This window comes from Phaenicophaeus curvirostris, chromosome 6 (assembly GCF_032191515.1).
Source record: "Phaenicophaeus curvirostris isolate KB17595 chromosome 6, BPBGC_Pcur_1.0, whole genome shotgun sequence".
Lineage (NCBI taxonomy): Eukaryota > Metazoa > Chordata > Aves > Cuculiformes > Cuculidae > Phaenicophaeus > Phaenicophaeus curvirostris.
In genome coordinates, this window is record NC_091397.1 from 12815870 (window position 1) to 12829149 (window position 13280).

The following is a 13280-nucleotide window of genomic DNA, read 5'->3' on the forward strand; positions in this document are numbered from 1 at the left end:
GATTCAGGAACAAACACACTAAATTCCCTGTAGAATTACTATTGTTCATGGTATGCAAACTATTTGGCAATGTGGTTTTTCCATTGTCAAATCACACACTCATTTTAGCCTCTGAGTAGATTTGCAAACGTGAGCTGCCCACATACTAGGTATAGATATCCATTTTCAGGTATGATTTCTTCAAACATTTATGAGTAATTTTGACTGAACTACTCAAATGACTGTACTCCTATATGTGTCTGCGTGAAAGGTGATGGGATCAGCACATGTACTTTTACAATATGAATTATGTCTAAGATGTGATGATGTTAATAAAAACAATAATTATTACAGCAATTAAAACATAAAGCATGAATCAGCATTTTACTCCTGTTCCCGACTCTCTCCTTGCCTTGCTTTATAATTTTGGGCGAGTAACTTATTCTGCAAATACTTTTATTTATGCTAAGCACCACAATGAACTGTATATGGAATAATGCAGATTTATTTGCTTAAATTAACAAGAAAAACAGGGTCTTAAGCTGTTTTAGTGACTACGCACATTGGTAATATCAACAGGATTTAACAGGATCATAGAATAGTTTGGGTTGGAAGGGACCTTAAGGACCATTTAGTTCCACCTCCCCTGCAATGTTCAGGGACACCTCCCACCAGACCAGGCTGCCCAAGGCCCCGTCCAACCTGGCCTTGGACACCTCCAGGGATGGGGCAGCCACAGCTCCCCTCAGGAACCTGTGCCAGTGTCTCGCCACTCTCATCGTGAAGAAACTTTTCCCTATGTCTAGTCTAAATCTGCCCTTCTCCAGTTTATACCCATTGCCCCTGGTCCTGTCACCACAAGCCTTTGGGAACAGTCCCTCCCCAGGTATTTTGTAGCCCCTTTCAGGTACTGGAAGGTCGCTATAAGGTCTCCCCGGAGCCTTCTCTTCTCCAGGCTGAACAACCCCAACTCTCTCAGCCTGTCCTCATAAAGAAGGTGCTCCAGCCCTCGGATCATCCTTGTAGCCTCCTCTGGACCCGTTCCGACAGCTCCATATCCTTCTTATGTTGAGGATTCCAGAACGGGACACAGCACTTCAGGTGCGGTCTCCCAGAAAAGGAATAGAGGGGCAGAATGCCCTCCTTCACCCTGCCGGCTACGTTTCTTTTGAGGCAGCCCAGGACACGGCTAACCCCGCTGCTGCCCTCACCACCCTCAGCTCGACCAGCCCCGCAGCCCCCGCGCCGCTCCCCGGGCCAGGCCGCTCTCGCCCCGCCCTCAGCCCCGCCCCCCCGGCGCCATTGGCCCCCGCGCCCGCCCATCCGGCGATGTGAGAGCGGCGGCCGCTCCCCTCCTTCCTCACGTTTTTTTTTTTTTCCTTCCCCCCGTTTCTTCCGCGCGGCAGCCCCTTCCCCTCGCTGTTCTCTCCGCAGAAGTCCTCCTCCTCCCCTACCCGCCTTGCCTGTAGGGGCTCTCGCCGGCTCCCTTCCCGCCGAGGCCAAGGACCCGACCCGGGGGTGCGGCCGGGGGCTCCCGCGGCTCCTCGGTCCCTCAGCCCGCCATGGATCACCAGCCCAAGTTCTTCGAGAACCTCTCTGGCACCGGGAAGGCCATCGGGGTGCTGACCAGCGGCGGCGATGCCCAAGGTAGGCGCTCCCTACGGGGGGAGCCGCCGGCAGGGGCGCACGGAGGCGGCGGGGAGAGGGCGAGGCCGGGCGAGCCGCGCTGCCCTCGTTCTCGTAGGATCCGTAGGGCAGGTTTGGCTCGGAGGGGACCTTAAAGATCGTCTAGTTCCTCCCTCCCTGCGATGAGCACGGACGCGTTCGATATTAAGCCCTGAAATCGTTTAACTTGGAGGGGAGTGGGGATGAAAAAAGTCTTTGCTGGTATTTCAACGAACGTGCAAAACTTAAATAGAGCAACATCCTCCAGGACAGCTGCTGTGCACGCACACCAGGGCAGCCACGGCGCCTGCAATTACTGTGAGCGTTTTGTTCTCGGATTCCCCTCTCCGCCATGGCCTTCGTGCTCTCTCTTTAGCTGAAATGATCTAAAAAACTGAAGAAAGGACTAAATCGTTATGTTAAGGGAACGGATTAGCTTAAGCAGTAATAAGAGTATTACCCCGGCGCCGTTTATTAAAGGAATACCTGCATAACAATCAAATCGGCGTTAATTATGGAGTTTGGCTTTTCATGGCATCAAGATAAACGATTTTGGCGTGGCCTGGGCTGCTGATCTGCAAACACACCCTTCTCCTTCCCCCTCCCTTCCTGATCGCGCTTCCTCTGAGCCTGCCTTGGCGGGGAACAGGGTAGAAATGCTCCGATAACTTTCACCACCAAAATGTCTTCGCTTCCTCGGGAGATGGTGGGGAGAGGAGGGAGAGCGGGTGGCTGGTGTGTGTGGGAGAGGAGGTCGTGCGGCTTTGCATGGCGGGTGGGAGGCTGGCTGCTATGCTGGGGCTCTGCCAGCCCTCGCCTCGTCTGCTTTTTCACTTCATTTTGGCACCGCTTCGGTGTTCCTACCCATGATTTAGAAAGCGCAGATGGTAGTTTACTCTCCAGCCCCGCAGGAGCACGTTGGAAACGTGTTTCACCTGCTTACATCTTGTAAGTGTAGAGGGAGTCTTAGCGCAGGACAGAGCGAACAAAAGACCTATAGACGTTAAGAGGGAAGGGAAAGAAAAGAGGGTTGATTGCAGTATAGTCACGAAGTCGTGTTTTCTTACGCTTTCGTTACCCCTTTTCTAACAGAACATCTCACATATTTTAACAGTTCGAACTTAGTTAAGATTTCACATATGCAGTGCTGCGTGCTGCTTGAGAGTGCGCGTGCTTCGCTTTTGCCAGAAGAGTTAATTAGTGACGATTGCTTTTAGGTCCTTCCCTTAAATTACGATTGTTTTATACTTTTTTTTGCCGGGAATGTCGCGGAAGTACTTTCACTTAAAGAAAAGACGGCACTCCCGTTCGCGTTTCTGAAGAGGTTTTGGGGCGGGGGGAAGAAGTCTCTCCCTCGTGTTTGTGCGGGCTCGCGTGTTCAGGGGCCGGTTGCCCCAGCTTTTCGCAGAAGAGCAGCCCGCAGAGCGGCTGGGGCGATGTGTCGCTTGCCCCGGGAGCGGGCAGCAGCCTCTCCTCCTCGCCGTGGCTGCAGTGGCTCGGCTGGACCAGCGCCGCCGCGCTCCCTCCCCGCCGCCGGTGTGTACGTGATCCGCTGCCAGTCGCTGCAGATTCCGCCTCTTTGCGTCATCTGCGCCGGGAGAAGCATCCTCCCTCCGCCCGCAGGGATAACGGGAGCCCCCGGGGTTACCTGGGATTAGCCGAAACTCTAATCAGGGGTGGAAGGCGTTTGATGCCAATCGGAGAGGAAGACGTTACGGTTCCAGAGAAAGTGCAAGTTGATGACCACAAACGGCTTCTCTTCGCTCCTCGATGGGGTTATGCTTGTTCCGAGTTTTAGCCACAGTTTGCTCTCACTGCTAAATGACTCTGGGAGGGACTGTGAATCAAGGAATCTGTTTTGATGCTCTCGTCGCTAAATCGCCATTTTACAGTGTGGCAGGGCATTGCCTGAAGTAGCGGTGGTGTGATCAGTGAGAGGCTGAGCCTTGTTCCTTCCTTCCGCGTGGCTGAAGATTATATAATGCAGCAGCAGATGTATCTCTTTTTATAAAGTATTAATCTGCACTTGCCACTGTGAATTAAAGCATTTAAAGGACTCGGAGAGTTCATGGGTAACATCTAGGCTTTATTATCTGGCAGATTGCAACTGCAGCATATTTACGTGGAAGCTTAAAAAGTAATTGCCTGTGGAAGTTGCTGTCTGGAGTGAGGTTGTCACAAAGACCAAACAAAATAAACTGGATACCTTCCAAGTAATTTTGTAGGCAGCCTTGTCCTAACTTAGAAGAACAAGGAAAAATAACCCAAAATATTTTAGAACTCAGCCATTTCAACAGAATCGCACAACACAGTTGAGGTTTATAACCCTTGCTATCTCGGTTGCAGTGGAGATATAGTCTGTTTGCATACTAGATTAGGAGTTGAACAAGGGACAGGATGAGTCATGCCCTGTCAAGGTCATTTGCTCTCTGGAGGGCAAATGGTCGATTGAAGTGAAGTTGTGAGGTGTAAGTAGAAGGAAACGGGCTGCTGTTACTGCAGGGCTGTTTGAAAATACATATTTAAGCAAACTGTTAGTAAGGCAAGTCTACTAACTCTCTGAAGTAAGCAGAAGTACTAATATAAAGAAAAGGGTTCCAGTCTCCTGTTTTGGATGTTTGTTTTTGTTTTTTTTTTTGTTAGGCACTGGAAATGTTCAGAGTATCTGTGATGCAAACTAAACTCAGAGGAAATTGAGTGGAAAGAACACGCATTAGTGTTGGAGTAAACATGTAATCTTTGTATCAGTAGGTGCATTGATTTAAATTGGGATGTCAATATTAGCCTTGAACAAAATCTACTTGGAATTATTTTAAAATAGAAGTTACTGCCTTTGCTGCTATTGTACTTTTTAATAATTTAGAAGTGGTATTATGTAAATTGCAGAAGCCTTGGTATTTATAGGACATGTTAGGTTTTAAATTTCCCCACATTTGTGGTCTTTCCTTGCAAGTTTTTTTTGTTTGTCCTTTTTACTGCCTGTGGAATAGTAAAGACTACAGAACGTATATATTTATCATACTGGAAATATTATGGATTTTAGTCACCATATTTTAAGCCTGGGTGTGTTCTTCTGCTTGGAGTTAAAAGAATTTATTAGTGATTTATTTCACAGGAAAAAGATTTATTTTGTACACTTAGTGTATATAAGTACTGAACTTGGCAGTCCATCACTTTAGCTAGCCAGCTGTTAAATTGTGAACTAAAAAAAAACCAAAAAAACTTTCCATCTGTAATCACAGGCATCTTGAGAGGCTACAGATAATTTGTCAAATGATTGTCAGATTTAAGTGTTAGTTCAGATTCTGGAGCGTTTCTGAATTGTTGTGGTTGCAGCTCAGGAAGGTGGATAAATAAATAGGTTTTAAGTCATGCTTCTGTAATGGGAGTCTCTGGCTGTGGTCTGCTTTAGGTCATGAAGTACACTGGTTGTGTTTTACACTGGTTGCCAGTGGCTGCCACAGACAGTTTTGGCTGCCAAAAGTTGGTCACTGAAGTTTTTGCAACCTCTACTCAGAATGTTTCTTCTAGGACCCTGATAGGTATGGCTCAGCAGCAGGAACAACATTATTTGAAAGCTTCTGAAGGTGATTCTGTACTGTTGAGAATGATGTGTTTGTGGCTACTTTAAGCTTTTGCCTAATTTACTGGCTCAAGGTTGTTGTCTTTGAATGTGACCGCATTATTTTTGAGATAAACTCGAAGATGTAGTGTTGTGGAACAGCAAAAGTAATGACTTTATGGATTACATAGTAACGGGCTAGCGTATCCTAAACCCTGACTGCTGAAGTGAAGGTGTACATATCTACATTTGAGGCATTACAGGCTTCCCAACATTTCGGGGCGTATTTAACACAAAAGTGTAGATGCACTATTCTTGCCCTGATACCTTACATTGGAAGAGGAAAATTTGCCATGGAATAACTAAAAAAACTCGACTGCTTCAGCAAATATTGAGCTTAGAAAATGATTGAAAGAACCCTGCAGCCTCTTAGATCCCAGAGTTTTGGAATACCACAGACCGTGACTGTGGAAGCAAAGATCTATGTACTTCTACTCTTGAAGTGCTACAGGCTTCCAAGGAACATCATGAGGCACAGTTAGTATGACAGTGCAGATGTACTGATATTATCCTGGTTGCATACAGTGGAAAAAGAAATTTTACCACTGAACAAACAAACAGAAAAATGAGTTAACATTCCCCCCTCAATCCATGACACCCCCCCATCAAAACCCCTATCCCTTTTATGTTGTCCAAATTAGAGTTCATTTATTAACTCTTACGTAATTCGAAGGCAGTCACAAGGAATTTTTGAATTCTAGCCCCTTGACTACTGGATTCTGTGGTTGAAACTAGTCTCTTAAAAGCTTTTTCTAATTTTGAAAGAGGTGTGTATGTAGTCGAAATGTTATACTGTTGTATATATTTAGGTAGTAGAATGTTCTGACCTAATACAGCGTTACTGTTTAGAAAAAAAATTATAGTGTTTTCTTTGGGTATATAGAATCATTATTGTGATTCTATGCAATGAAATCTGTTATTTAACTAAATGTAAATGGAACAAACCTAAATTGTTTTCTTAATGATTTGTTTAGTTCTTGTATTTGCTGCTTCTCACCTTTCCTCTTGATTATTGGCTCTTACATCATTACTGATTTATCCATTTAAATAAAGTTTTTCTTGTTGGTAATATTTAGGTGTTTTCCTTAGTTTTTCTCTTAAGTCTGGATATTTATTCAGAGTAGCACTTAAACGTATGCACTGTCATTAAGCTGCATTAAAACCAATGTTTATCTTTAAAATTGATGGTACTTAAATATTTCTTGATGCTTATCCAAGGTGTTTAGTTTTGTTTTTTCTTTTATATGGTTAGTATTACAGTTATTTATTTAAAGGCCTGTCTAGCTGACTAATGTGAGGAAAACTTGGCTTAAACACACGATAGTGTTTTAATTTTACTCCAGCTCCTTTGTTGGAGTGGTGCATATGTATAGGGAGCAGGATGTAGGCATGAGAGTACCGCTTTGGGGGAAGGGAATGCCTTTAAAACAATGTAAAGATTTCTGCAGTACTGTTTGCAACCCTGCTATTAAAATTTCAAAGACAATTGAATGGACGATGTCAGAAAGGAGAGTAAATTATCAACTCTTAAATTGATTTCAGACATGATGTAAAGCCATGTAAGTAGTTGCAGAGTACTTAATCTTTCCTGATTTCAAAAGAGCAAAATAAATCTTTTCCACTGTCAAAGACTTTAATGCATAAGCAAATGGTAATTCAGAAAGATTTTAAATAGTTCGTAAAAAAAAATACTGGCTTCACTCATGGCTTTCTTTTGAAGCTGTTATTCTAATCCTATATGTTTATCAGGCTGCATTTATTATTCAGGACTAAATCCATGGTTAACCTAGTAAATCTTTTTCAATAATAGGCGTATAATTACATTTCATAGTTATTATGGTAATTCACAAATACTGTAAGACTCCACAAATAATCAAATATAGCAACATTTTGTTAGACAAGTTCAGCAGAGACTTTGTGAAATTATATTTGCATACTGGAATCATTGCAAGCAGTGTATTCAGATTTAGATAGTCAACATGTGAAAGACTAGAGCTTCAGTATTTTACCTGTATTTTGGTAGAAATCAAATTATAAAATTCTTCAGTCCTCAGCCATTCTGAAACATGAGCCACTTCCTTAGGAACTTGCCAATGAACACCCAAGCCCTTTTTCTGTATAAAGAAGGAATATATGTTCCCAAATAATTATAAAATGTGTTGCAGAAACTTAAAAGTTACAGTGGTGGTACTGAGGAGATGCTTACTGGCTTATTACTGTCTTTAATTTGCAAGGGATTTTTTGTTGGTACCTCCTTCCTCTCCTCCTTCCCTTCTTCCTTCTCACTGCCCTCCCTGGGCTTTTGTTCTTTTTTGCATCCAGTTAATTATGAATTTATTACAATTTCTCATGTAAGACACATGGAAACTGCGGGGTGTTCACTAAGAAAGTGTGTGGCTCTATTATGAATATATACACATGGAAAACATGAATGTATCTTATCATTTTGAGAAATAAATGCTTGAATTTTACTCTGTTTTAGAAGATGTATGAACTTGAAAGCAAATAAATATTTGTAGAGTAATTTATACATAATGATGGTATGGCAGATCTGGAGAATTTATAGTGACAACAGAGTAACTACCCATCTTTAAAATACACTGATTGAGAGGTGCATGCTAAAGAGAAAAAGCTAGGATACATGACCAGTAAAGCGGAAATGTGAGCAAGAAACAGATGAAAGACAAGTACATATCTTTAGTAGAGGGATGAATGTTTATATTTAATGCATTTGTATTTTATTATATCTTTAATTTTGCTGATAAAATTATTCTGGTTTAGGCTGCTTGGATCACAAATGCCTTTTCTTTATTTTAATTGGATACTTGGAATGCAGAGACTGCTGCTAAATGAGGCTAGAGTTTTTGTAACTGAACATATATTGGTATCCATTATATCTTAAACAGTCTTAGTGTTTCTTCTCAGATGCCAAATGGGAGAGGTGACAAAGCTGGACCTCAATTCTGAGTGTCATAGAATCATAGAATGATTTGAGTTAGAAGGGACCTTAAAGATCATCTAGTTCCAACCCCTCTGCTATGGGCAGGGACACCTCCCACTAGATCAGACTGCTCTTGGCCCAGTCCAACCTTGGCCTTGAACACCTCCAGGGATGGGGCATCTGCAGCTGCCCTGGGCAACGTGTTCCAGTGTCTCACCACCCTCATTGTGAAGAAGTTCCTCCTAGTGTCTAGTCTAAATCTTTCCCCTCTCCAATTTATAATTATTTGCCCTCATCCTGTCACTACATGCCTTTCTAAAAAGTCCCTCCTCTGCTTTCTTGCATGCCCCCTTAAGGTACTGGAAGGTCGCTATGTAGTCTCCTGAGAGCCTTCTTTTCTCCAAGCTGAACAACCCCAACGCTTTCAGCCTCTCCTGGTATGGGAGTTGCTCCAGCCCCTGATCATCTTTGTAGCCCTCCTCTGGACTCATTCCAGCAGTTTCATATCCTTATGTTGATAATTCCAGAAGTGAACACAGTACTCCAGCTGGGGTCTCACAAGAGCAGAATAGTGGGGCAGAATCACCTCTCTCAGCCTGCTGGCTACACTTCTGTTGATGCAGCCCAGGATATGTTTGGCCTTCTGGGTTGGAAATGCGTTGCTGGTTCATGTCAAGCTTCTCATCAATAAGCACCCCCAAGTCCTTTACTGCAGGGCTGCTCTCAACCACATCATCCCCTATCTCACCTAGTGAGGATGAACTTTTCAGAAAATGAACCTTCTAGCTGCTCTTCTAGAATTCTGCAGTCAAATGGACAAAATAAAAAGTTGTTCTTGGCTCTAAAAAATTCCTTTAACAAACAAACAAGCAATGACATCATTCCCCCCGCAATAAAAACCCCCAAACTACTAAGCTTCCTGCCAACCACCACCAGCAAAAAAGCCTCCCACACAACGTGTTGTGCATTTATAGAGGCAGGCTGTGGACTTCAATGAAAGGAGTAGTTTCTGCTTATGTCCTCCCTGTTTGAGGAAAAAGGCAGTGCTGTGAAGGACAGTTAGTTTTACGAAGTTGAAGTTCATTGTTTCCACTTTCCAGGGGACATTTGGTGGTGGTAGTAACGCTCATTTTCTTAGATAAACTGTTTCATTGAGGAGATAACTATGCTCTGTGTAGTAGTTCTGTTTTTATCTGAGGGTTAGGATGCTAACTTTCTTCTCGGTACAGCCTGTCAGATGAGATTCTCTGCTTTTATTCGGCATCATCCAGTTCATTGTCCAAAGCTGTGCTTTTAGCTGTCTTGGCATTTGAGAACTTTTTCCAGCTCTGCCACAAGGCTGACTCTTGGCTGAGTGAATTCATGCTGTTATTTCCTAATGCAGAATTGATACAAAAGCAGTGTTTCTGTGATTGTAATTTTAATACTGTGAGATTTGTACAAATAACAAAGCAACTTTTGATTTTGGCAAACTTGATTTTTTTATTTCACATCAGGCAACTTCAGGGAATATCTGATACATTCCAAAGTAATAAACCTTTGAGAAAGCCTCAGTCTCTTTCTTTATTCAGATGGCTAAGCTTTAATATCGCAGCATTTTTTCCAATAATGGTAGATACTGTAGGAATAGATCTTTATGGCTTACTGTGTTATTGGTTTGTGTATTGGAGTTACCAACGTTTTGTGTCTTCAGATAGATGAACACTTAACATCTGTGTCAAACAGCAGAGCTGAGCTACTGCTTTGTTATTTTGGTGTTAAGTGCAATGGATGGGGGGAATTGGTGCCCATTATTTTGGATTGTCATGTTTCTGGCATTCCTTTTCATCTGATGTGCAGAGGCTGTTTCTTTCAATGTAGCCTGACTACTTCTGCAGTCCTCATACTTTGCATAATCTCTTCTGTCTGTCTAAGTGGTATGGAAGCAATTAGTTTAATACTTTTGGGAACTTCCTGAATAATAAGTAGAGTAACAGAGTACCAGAATTGGATGGGTTGTAACAGAAATTCGTGTGACCAATGTTGGGGGGAATCAGTGAACTTCCGCTGTTGCTCAGGAGGTTAAGTGTGACCGTTAGACTTACATAGAAAATTTTACAGTAGTATAATTTGTCAGTTGACTTTTACCAGGGAATTCCAATATGAGTTGGCAGTTCTGGGAAGCAAAGTTGCATTTAGGCACTTTTCTGCCAAATGAATTCATGCAGCGTTTCTTACGTTAATTTATTGCTTCCTCTGTCTTTTTAAGTGGGCACCTGTCCATGTCAACTTTGGCTGTGCTCCCTTCAAAATATTGTCTATGCACCTGTGTTGCTTTGGAAAGTTCAGGGAGAACAGTTACAAAATAATTTCTTCTTTAGAGGAGCTAAATTTTAACTGGCAGAATATTTTACATTTCATATAGAAAAATTACTGGTATTGTGAAATTAATTCACTTTCTGTTTCTGGTTTAGTAGCTGTTACTTTTGCAACAATGTTTTACAATCAACAGCTGGTTTATCTCTGATTTTTTTTTTTTTTTTAAGACCTGAAAATTTGTAATATACAGAAAGTACTGAATAACCTCTAACAATGTGGTTTTGTTTTTCTTTTCCCCAGGTATGAATGCTGCTGTGCGTGCAGTGGTGCGCATGGGAATCTATGTAAAAGCCAAAGTGTATTTTGTTTATGAGGTTAGTTTTTTTAATTAATTCTGTATTTCTCTTCTGGTTATACTTGAGTTTCTGTGGAAACCTCATGGACAGTGACTCGTATAAATGAAAAAAATGTTCTCGATGTCATTTCTTTTCATTGTATCAATGTTTTATTTCATATTTCATATTTTTGTGGCAAATACTTTCCACAAGATATATGCTATGTTTCATTTAAAAGTAATTTATTAAATGTGTAATACTTCATGTGCTACCAGAAGGTTGAAGATACTGAGAAAATCAGAGATGGTTGTCATCCATCAGCAAGCTATGTATTTGCGTACCTGTTAGATGTTTGGCCCAGAGTATTCTGCTTTATAAATGCCTTCCTAAACTTGGTAAAACTACTTATTCTTAAACCGTTGACTTTCCCACGGTCCATTTTCCTAGGGTATGATAAGGATGTGCCATTGCTCTCATTTCATGGATTACACAACTTGTTTTTGATTGACTACTGTCAGTCTGGTGCCATTTTCCTGGAGTATAGGTAGAAACTGTAAGTGGAAAAACCCCAGCCAACAAACAAAAAAGTCCCACCAAAACCCCTCATGCTGTCAGTAGTGTGGACAGACATCAGAATTCTGTGATTGAAGCTTATAACTGCACGTGCATGAAGGTTTTTAACTTCTGTGACAATTACTTGATATGAAAAATGATGGGACAAATTTAACGTAAATACCAAAATAATACTTTCTGCAAATGTCTTACAGGAAGACTAAACTATAGTTAGACTTCTGCCTGAAGGGCACTTTGAGTTTTTATAAAATTTGCAGGTTAAACAATCCAGTAAATGTATTTAGCAAGAATTCATTGTATTCACACTGGAATTCCTGTACAGCTCCATAGAATTCTGAGATGATTACAAAATATAATAAGCATTTGATATAGGACAAAACATAGCATGTAATATTGATAGCAAAATGTAATTTTAATGTTTAATATAAAAACGTGGAGTATTAGAACTCATAGAAGTACTAGGAGAGTACTTTGGGTTTAGTTTTGCACACACAGAATACACACTTAAGCTTTAAGAGGTAGCTATTTATCATTTTCTTTCTGTTTCTGCTTATTCTTTGTAGTTCATTTACTAAAGAGATGCGAAGTACATTGAAATGCAAATAAGCAGAGCACTGTGCTCCGAAATTCTTTTGTGCTACGGTGCTACGGCAAGTAGCTCTGAATACTTAGTGTTTGCTAATTACGTGGTCAATCTTTAGAACTCCTCCAGCAGTTTTGCACGCTTTATGAAACGGGTCAGTTACTTTTGTGGAAATGGGAAGGGGGTTTTGTCTCTCTTTAAAGGCTAGAACTTGGATATAATTTTTTTTTCAGTTGTGTTTAATTTAAGAATTAACGTTTTTGTAGTTTGCCTTAGAGTGTGTTTGTATTTTGTCATCTTTTAAAAACCGTTTGCCATCATAGGGTGTATTCAATGATAAATTTCCAAAATGTGGAAATTCTCATGTTCCTCTGTTAATTGCTAGAGTTTATCAGCATGAAGTCACAGATATTTCTGAATAAAAATCGGTTGTAAAAATCCAGTCAGTGTTTCCTTTGTATAGTGTCATTCTGTCTTCATTGTAAAGTGTAGTCTGGGAGAAGAATGCACATTTCACTGTAAGTATGGGAATTCCTCTGAAAGATCTTTGCTTCTAGTGTGTCCCATATTTCCGGAAGTACCTGAATGCTAAGCTTTTTTTCCTCTCTTGACTGTGTGATAATTAAAACACGAAGTCAGTTTTCTTTCACGGTAGGTATTTCAGAGAAATAAGTGTTGCAAGCTTTGAAATGAAACAACTATTGAGTTTCAGCACTTTGAAAAAGGAAACAGATGCAGAAGATAAGGTAGAGGAAGGTAAAAATCCTAGGGTTAGACTTGTCACTAATGATGCCTATCATAAGCCTTTGCATGATGTATACAGAGACCTATTTTTAAATAACTCCAAATATATATCAAAAAGGTCCTTCTGTATTACAGTTTATCAAATACAGGCTTTAGTGTGTTAAGTAATGAGAATAGTATATTTTCAGCCTACATTTTTGAGTAGGTATTTTAACCAGAAATACATACGTCAAGGTAAATTCATACTCTACTGAAGCTGCTCTGAAAAAGTGAAGAAAACCTGAAGTGACAACACCCAAAAGGCAAAACCGATTTTCTTATCTGGAGCCAAAAAAGTGGAGTTAAAAGTCTCAGCTTTTTCATGCCTACTTTGGTGTATGTATTGTACACTCTTTTTCTCCTGTAACTTTCCCTATCAGAAAAACTTGTTTTCAGCTGTGGCCAAAACTAGCTCCATATTTTAAATAAAACATTAACTATTTTCCTTTTGTTTCCTAACTCCATTTTGCTTCCTTTTTGTGATGAGCAAGAGATTACCAA

The 13280-nt window shown here is 41.1% G+C and overlaps 1 protein-coding gene across 5 annotated transcripts in view; it reads left to right on the top strand.

Annotated features, from left to right (window-relative positions):
• The first annotated feature begins 1424 nt into the window (after positions 1 to 1424).
• Positions 1425 to 13280, top strand: part of PFKP (phosphofructokinase, platelet) — a 48510-nt gene continuing 36654 nt past the window's right edge. For 2 of the 5 annotated variants that reach the window (XR_011337626.1, XM_069859335.1), the window contains exons 1-2: positions 1426 to 1626; positions 10806 to 10879. Coding sequence is in view for 4 of the 5 variants with exons in the window: in XM_069859335.1 (XP_069715436.1) it covers positions 1542 to 1626; positions 10806 to 10879 (159 nt within the window). In the remaining variant the exon portion in view is untranslated. Of the gene's footprint in view, positions 1627 to 10805; positions 10880 to 13280 lie in introns of all 5 variants that reach the window. The other 3 variants (XM_069859336.1, XM_069859333.1, XM_069859332.1) reach the window with 3 other exon arrangements.